This window comes from Mus caroli, unplaced genomic scaffold, assembly GCF_978045245.1.
Source record: "Mus caroli unplaced genomic scaffold, Mus_caroli_1 scaffold_1, whole genome shotgun sequence".
Taxonomy (NCBI): domain Eukaryota; kingdom Metazoa; phylum Chordata; class Mammalia; order Rodentia; family Muridae; genus Mus; species Mus caroli.
The window spans coordinates 89,141,739-89,150,146 of record NW_028227256.1 but is presented as its reverse complement, the minus strand read 5'-3'; the positions used below and the strand labels follow the sequence as shown (position 1 = coordinate 89,150,146).

The 8,408-nt window shown below is 46.5% G+C and overlaps 1 protein-coding gene across 1 annotated transcript; it reads right to left on the bottom strand.

Moving 5' to 3' along the window:
• Positions 1-1,125: 1,125 nt before the first annotated feature.
• On the bottom strand, positions 1,126-2,127 carry LOC110301344 (olfactory receptor 9S13). The gene has a single exon (XM_021171798.2). The coding sequence runs from the start codon at positions 2,125-2,127 to the stop codon at positions 1,126-1,128; it is 1,002 nt and encodes a 333-aa protein (XP_021027457.1).
• Between the last annotated feature and the right edge of the window lie 6,281 nt (positions 2,128-8,408).

Below are 8,408 nucleotides of genomic sequence, written 5' to 3'. Positions count from 1 at the left end.
AGCCCAAGGAGGTCATAAGGCAAACATCCTGGAGCCAGAGTTTCAGGGTCAACACGTGTGTAACAACTCAGTTATGAGCTGACTGACCTGGGTGCTGAGAACTTATCGCTTCTGTCTCTGACCAGCAGAAAAGAGCGATGACACGGCGTTCTTCTCGAGGCAGTTTATTCAGGAACCTTTCAACATGCAAGCAGGAATCTCTCTCTAGCCCCCAATCGCAATCCCTTATATAACCCCTCAACCACGCCCCATCAGCCCAGTCCGCGTAATCTCAGTTCATTGGCCTTCGTCAAATGGCCTGATCTTGTGTCATGGTGCGCCTGCGCAGCTCTCACGATGGATGTGGCTTATTTCTGGGTGTATGAGGAAGTCAGGTGCAAGTCATAAGACTTGGCTGCAGTCCCGGGCGCCATCTTGGGACTACCGCCACACCCGCTCCCCACAAGAACTGAACTCAGGACCTCTGGAAGAGCATCAAGTGCTCTTTACCAATGAGCCATCTCTCTAGACCCAGCTGTTGGGGGAGGGGGTCTTTCTTAAAAGAGGTAGCATTTGTTAGTCATAAGTCTGCCCTATCCATTCTACTCCTTCTTCACATCAGTTTCACTCCCCCAGAGTGCCCTGTCCATTGACTTAAACTATTATTTTAAAAGATCCCTCGACAGCGGTTGTAAGATGGCTGAAAAGTGGAAGAAGAAGAGAACAGAGACAGTTTGAGTTACCTGTCATAAATGGCCACCAGAGCAGGGGTAGTGTTGGGGATTAATTAAATATAAGCATTTTGTTGATTGATAAACTTGATCAAGACACGACAATGCCTAGCCTTCCTCCTAGGGAGGAAGCTCAGCACATGGCCAGAGAAGCAGGTGGCTAGAAAAGCCAGCCCAGCTTTGACTTGGGAAACAGTTGGCGTTCTCTGTTGGTCTTCGTGCTATGGGAGCCCTCACTCCTTTCAGCCTTTAGGGTTCTGCATGCAGAGTAAGTTTTGCTAATTCTTATAGTTCATACTAGGTCCATGATGTGTCCATGAAATAGCTTAAAGGAAGACCATCAGTGGGTAACTGAGTTCCACACTTTCGTTTCCACTTTGAAGACAGAAAAGGCTGGTTCTCACTGCTCAGTGATCTACACAGAAGCATTCCCTCCGGCCTCAGGGCAGCCTCTCACTGCCTTCACAAGACTGTGTCTCTGTCCTAACCTCTGCAGGGCATCCTTCACATCCTTGTTCCGCAGACTGTAGATGAGGGGGTTGAGCATGGGGATTACCAGGGTGTAGAAGATGGAGACCACTTTGCCTTGCTCCATGGATGTCAGAGCACCTGGCTGTGCATACATGACAAATAGAGTCCCATAAAACAAAGACACCGCTGTCAGGTGAGAGCCACAGGTGGAGAAGACCTTGTGCCTCCCAGATCCCGAGTGCATCCTGAGGATGGTCACGGTGATGTAGCCATAGGAAACCAGGACAGCTAAGGTGGTGCTCACAATGATGAACCCACAGAGGCCGAAGAGAAAGAGCTCATTGAGAGCCGTGCTGGCGCAGGCCAGCTGGAGCAGTGGGGGCACGTCACAGTAGAAGTGGTCAATACGGTTGGAGCTGCAGAAGGGCAGCTGGAATGTGAGGCTGGTCTGCACAATGGAGTTCAGGCAGCCCACACAAAAGGTGCCCAGGACCAGACGGGTACAGGTTGTAGGGCACATGGTCACAGGGTACCTCAGGGGACTGCAGATGGCCATGAAACGGTCATAGGCCATCACAGCTAAGAGGAAAGTCTCAGTAGTAGCCAACAAGGAAAAGAAGAAGAACTGAGTGGCACAAGCCTCAAAGCTGATGACTTTGGAGGTGGAGAGGAAGTTGACCAGGGCATTAGGGGCAATGGCAGAGGAGTAGCAGAGGTCAACAAAGGACAGGCTCTTGAGGAAGAAGTACATGGGGGAGTGCAGGCGGGCATCCAGAGTGATGACCACGATCATGGTGAGGTTGCCCAGGACAGTCACCACGTACAAGACAAGGAAGACAGCAAAGAGCAGGGCCTGGGTCAGTGCACCTCCCCCAAATCCTACCAGCACGAACACTCGCAGGGACACTCCTGAGAGGCTTCCATTCCTGTGGACTGCCGTGGCCATGAGTGGAGTCAGATGCAGCGAGGGAGATAGAGGCAGAGAGGGAGGAGATCTCACTGATGCAGTCGGATGTTCCACAGACTGCGGGAAGCTGCTGGTGACATGCTGTCCACTGTGCAGAAGTTCACTGGCTGCTCTGATCTCCTGCCAGATGGGCTGGTGTGGCCTGAAACAGTGACATTTTCCTCTAGTTTGCATAGTTTGTGACAACTTCTCCTTATAAATGGGGCTGAGCTGTGCTCTAAGGATTTAAAGAGGCCCCTGGATTCCAGTGACCCTCAGGTAACAAGTAGCCTTTTAGCATCCTGGTGTTACCTCTGGGTTGCTTGTTTTCCACTGTGGAAGACACTGCTTTTTGTACCCTTGGCTGCCAAGATCCACCCCACATTCCCCAAATGTCATGTTACTGACTAAAGAAGGCTTATGATGGCCTCCTACCCTTCACGCCTTGTGCTGGCTGACCCTTCCATCTGTAGGCTGAACCCAGAGCAGGGATCAGCCCTCTCTACATTGAAGCTGCATGCCTTGTGGCTTGCAGAATGCTGACCACATCTCCGTAGCTCAGCCTCTGAGCCTGGTCCTGAGTTTGTGCAGAGACTGATTGATTGGCTGTGAGAGGTTCCTGCTAACATCTAGGTGTTGGAGACTGTAGTATGTGTACCCTAGGACTGTGCACTGAGAATGCAGGACTGTTCCCAGACATATTTGGGACACAGATATATCCTCCAACCCTGCCCCACCGGCAGCTCTTTTCCATGCTTCACCTCAGCTTTTGGGGTTTATAGGGCTTTACTCTTTGTCACTGAAAACTACACAATGCTGGCCCCTGCTCTGTCCTTGGGCTATTTATGATCACTTTCTCTTACTCATAGTGACCATAGTAGTGACAGCCAGGGGAGTCCTCTGTGAGGCTGGATGGCACTTTTCTGTTAGTTCCCAGAAGGGATGTAAGAGGCTGCATTGCTGAGGAGCCTGGCTAAGGAGAGATCTGTATCTTCTCCACTGTTCTGGGCTGCCTCAGAGATCTGGACTCAGAGATCTGGGCTGGGTGAATCCAATGATGTATCTACTGCTTCCCTCAATGGTCCAGGAGGTGGAGTGAGAAGAACCCAGCTGAGACAACCACACACTCAAAGGTATGACTTTGTGAGACTCAAAGGTATGAATGTATTGACTTTGCCTTCACACTCTCTGAGATTCCCTAAACCCTCCCATTGCTGGATCACCCTTCCCTTCCCAGTGAGTGTAAAATGCCAGGGAATATTAATGTCAAGGCTGTCCCTTGATTCCTGCTGGAGGAAAAACAAATATAACCTCTCAGCGTTTCAAGGATACAGGGTGTCCTCAGAATCCGTGGAAATGGCTGCTGGCCAAGGGCTGAGGAGGCTGCTCTGCTGTGAGAGAGCTGACTGACAATGCCTATGAAGGGACATCAAGGGACAGCTTCTGCTCCCCTTGGCTCTGACACTTCTGATCCAGCAGAACTATTGTCTCCTATGGTGTGGTTAGATGCAGCCTATCCATCTGCAGAATTGAAAAAGGGTAGAGCCCCACTCCCACCCCTCACCAAACTTTAACTCTGACTTGTATGAAGGCCAGGGGTGATCAGGACATGCCAGCTTACTGAGTCAGGCCCCGGTGACATACTGAACCTACCTTTTCTAGGTAGAGTCAGGTCTACTCCAAGGTCACAGAGCCAATATCCAAGTTTCCAGTGCTCCTGTGCTGCTGCGCCTGGTCTGTGGAACATGAAGAGGTGGATGTCGGTTGGTCTTGTCTCCTTTTCAGATCAGTTGTGGCTTTCTGGGCAGTGAAGCAGAGTAAACATGGACACAGGAGGACACCAAGGTCCCTGTGCGACGTTAGGTGTGTAGATTTTGGCTACATTCGATGTGGGTCTTCTGAAGAGAGATGCAATCCTTGCCTCCTCTCTTGTCCCCATTAGCTGGGCATTGTGAGGAGATGCCTGCCTTCGGGGTCACCCTGCTTGAGAAGAGCCTCTGTATCTGATAGAACAGGGATGTGTAGCCTCCAGTGGCTAATTAGAGAGGCACTGGCCTCTGGCAGTTGGGATTCCAATTCCCTGGGCTTCTGGGCTGCAGCCTGCCTGTGGCCTCTGCCTCTGTTATGGATGGAGTTTGTGACCCCTTGGAAGACTCAATCTAATTCTAATTAAAAGAGATTTATTGATTAACTGCTAGCAGGATGAATAATCTCTGAGTCAAATTTGAGAGTGCCACGAGAAGGGGGAGGAGGGGTGAAGGAAAGATTTGTAATAAAGGGGAAAAAAACCACAAGAAAACCTTCAATATCTACTCAAGCAAGCAAAAACTGGTCTGATCTGCCAAGGTACGTGACCCAAAACAATTTTAGGGTATCTGTATAAGCAAGTTACAGAATCACAAAAAAAGAGCTCTTAGTCATATCCTAACAAGTAGGTGGGGGTCGCTGAGTCAGGGTTATTGGGAGCCTATCTTCTAGGGACTGGATTTAGAGATAAATGGCCAGTGGGTACCAATGGATGCCTAGCATAAAATGGAGTTTCTTTAGCCACCACACAGAGATGTGACAAAATGTCAGGAAACCTGCAGTCCTCAGCAGAAGTAATTGAGAGAGACCCTGCATTCAGTGTACCTCATCAGAGCAGTCACCCCTGGGGTAGGGACAATATGGCCTTGTGACATTGCTGCTGCTGCTCTGTCTGACCATATCGATGTGAGGAGCCTGGTCTGCAGCACTGGGTCACCCCACTCTTTCCAAGGCAGCACTTGGCTCCTCTCAGTGCTATTAGGACTCTAGGTGGATGACCTCAATGTTCTTTCTTCTTCTGTTGTGTTAACCACGTGAGTGAAACCTTTTGTGGGGAGGGGGAGGTTGAAAGTTTGTCTCTGTGTCTTCTGAGCATCAGTTCTATGCTCGCCCAGCTTGACCTAGTGTATTTTTGCTAATAATTCTTCAGGTCAAATTAAATCCAAAACATCTGGGAATACAACACAGCTCGGTTTATTTCTATCCAACCCTCTGACCAGGGTGATGGTTCCAAATGGCACTTCCTATGAGGATATGTAATTTCCTTTCTGCCAGCCCACTAGGCCACAAGCTTTGAGAAAATCCCCAAGTGCACCACTGGACCATAGAGTTTTAGCTATAGTTCAGCAAATAAAGATCACATTTAAGCGGCCTGCTTAGGCTGTGGTGGAGTGACTAGTGGCTTCTTGTCATACCACAGTCTATATTTGCTTACCACGTTTGCTTCTGAGTTGGAATCTATTTTCCAGTGTTTCCTTAAGTACCCACGAGTTACAAGCCCTTCAGCCTAGGAGTTTTGTCCTGGGTGGTTTTGTTTTGTTTTGGTCAACGTGACACAAGCTATGCTCAATTGGGAAGAAGAAACCCCAATGGAGAAAATGCTTTCACCAGATTGCCCTGGGGTTCTTTTTCTTGATTGTTGAAATCTGGAATAGCTCCTACCACTGAAGACAGTGTCATTCTTGGGCAGAAGTTCCTGGTGTGTGTGTGTGTGTGTGTGTGTGTGTGTGTGTGTGTGTGTATGAAAGCAAGTTGAACAAGTTATGGAGAGCAAACCAATAAAGCAGTGTTCCTGCATAGTGTTTGCTTCAGTTTTTGACCCCAGGTTTTTGCCTGCCTTGGCTACCCTCACTAGACCATGACTCAGGATGAGTAAGCCAAATAAAACCTTTCCTCTGCCAAGCTGGTAATGATCATTTATCACAGCAATTGAAAGCAAGCCGAGACAGCCCTGTTGAGGCTGGCTTTGGTCAATGATTTATCACAGCAGTGACTAAAACACCAACGTTGGAAGCAGAGTCTTAAGTCATATTTTATATAAAATAGCATTTTAGCATCTAGCAACATTTTTAATTTGGTCACAAAATAAAACAAATGAATGAGTGACCCAACTTCTACTCTGTGACTCACAACATCTGAAGAGGCGGTGGTGAGAAGAATGGAAAAGATCTAACGTGGAAGTGTGCAGGTGTGAGCCACAAGGAGTGCCCGGAGTCCCAGCCCTTGGAAGGCAGAGGCAAGAGGACTAGGCATTTGACACCATCCTGGGCTACACAGTGATTCTCTGCCTCTAAGGAAAAAAAATAATATGAAAAGAGACAATCTGGCAGCTATGATTATGGTAATTTACAATATGCACAAAAGCAGACTAGCATAGCAAGCTTTAAGTACCACTCATTCAACTCCAATAGCAATCATCTCAGTGAGCTTGGGCAAGTATTATTGAATCTCCCCTCCCCGACCCCAGCACCCAGAGCCTTGCATTATCTCAAAACAAGCAGCAGACATCATATAATTTCTTTAATATGTTTTTCTGTGCAGCTTTAAAATGTAAAGCATTTATTTTTTAGAAGGGTGCCCAGTAAATTATTTTCCATTCCCTAATGGAAAATAATTCCCCGATGTCATCAAGTATCCATCAGCATCCACACGTGCTACAACCTCATTATATGATGTGATTTTTGTACAGCTCTTCAAATAAGCTCAAACAATGATCTTTCAGATCTGTGATGGCTTCTACGCAGGGCTCTCCTATCACTTTATTTTGTTGCTATTGTTTATGAAGAAGCAGAGGATGCTGGTTGCATTTATTTTTAAAATAGATATGTAGACTCTCCCATGGACCAAATGTAATAGTGTCATTCCACTGATGCTCTGAGACACAGCTCCATCCTGTCTGTCCCCGGTCAGCTGAATCTAGAGCCCTGATTGGAATCAGTTATTGTTATTATCATCATTTAGGCATCGTTGACCATCTGTGTAGTGGTAGGCATAGGACTCTTCTCAGAAGAAGTTGTACCTGTTTGTTTTCTTCTGTATGGAAACAGTCATGGATGGCACTGCCCGGTTTCATTAATTCAATGAGGGTTCCAAAATGGTGGCAGCGATAGTGTTCTGTGAATAGAACAGATAGTTCTTTGGTGCATAGATAACTACTGTCCTCTGAGAAAGAACCTTTGTATTTTCTTTGGGTCTTAAAGGAGACTATACATTTAATTTTGGCCTTCATGTCCTCGTGTATACACTTATGTGGGAAATGCTGGAAAACATTTGGCTCCATCTACCTCTTTAGAGACCATCTCAAAATGGCAAGTTGGCTCATCATTACCCTCTAGTGGTCATTACTTTCTGTGTCAGCAAGAACCCAAGAGCAGGTCCGTGTTTCACTCCACTGTAATCATGAATTTGCTTGAGCTAAAGTGATATGATATTTTCTTATATATTTCAGGAAAAAATGTATACCATTAAGAACAAAAGTAATACAGGATTAACATACATAATGAAATTCAAAATATGTATGAAGCAAACTTTCATCATGTAATATTTATACAAACTGTTCTTTATAAATGTTCGTGCAGATATGCAGCCTGTCATTAAACACATATAAACAAAATAAAATAAAATAGTCTCTTTTTACCCATTTGGAGTCACTTTAATTTGGCTTCATAATCAAGTAAATAGAATGAAAGCATGAATCAGTGCAAAGTATCAGGATATGCATGGTGGTCTATGGCAGTAATCATTAACTGTGGAGGCTGCGTCAGGAGAGTCACATGTTCGAATCCAGCTTGAGCTACTAGTGAGACCTTGTCTCAGAAGCAAACACAAACCAACGGGAGCCCAACAGTGATCCAGAGTTGTGCCAGCTTGGACCTAAGAGCCTAATTGGTGTGAAAGAGATACAACTTTCATATGAATATTTAGAAAATATGGAAGGAAAATGCCTGAAATTGTTGTCATGAAAACTCTGATTAACTGTTATCGCAGGGATTAAGGGAAGATGTTCACCTATAAAGACATGTGTCATAATAAAATGTTCAGTCAATCAGGACAGGTGAAGAATATGTTGTCTATAGTCAAGAATGTCTTAAAATGTATAAAGAGGGTGGATAAAGATGTCACATGCTTTGGTTGTAGGGCAGAGAGGAATCAAGCTGGAACTGAGCTACAAGCTCAGGGGTTGGCTGCTCGGACGCTAGAGCAGCAGAAAGTACTGTGCAGGCTGCCTGAGAATTATCGCCTTTGGCTGTACTCATTGGTGGACACTGCATGCTTACTGACTTGCTGGGTAACATGAGCCCACCAGCACAATCATGGTGCAAGAAACCAACCATATTCTGATTGGATTTGAGGCCCAATCTACAAAAGGGGCTTCACATCTGATACCTTAAACCTAGTCACACCCACCTTGTGAAAGTCCTGTGAAGGAATCACAGCTGCTGAGATTCAAGAGCACACTGGCTATGCTGTGCACG

What these genes read in the sequence shown, in the direction of transcription:
- LOC110301344 (XM_021171798.2), bottom strand. Translation starts at nt 2,127, where the DNA reads ATGGCCACGGCAGTCCACAGGAATGGAAGCCTCTCAGGAGTGTCCCTG.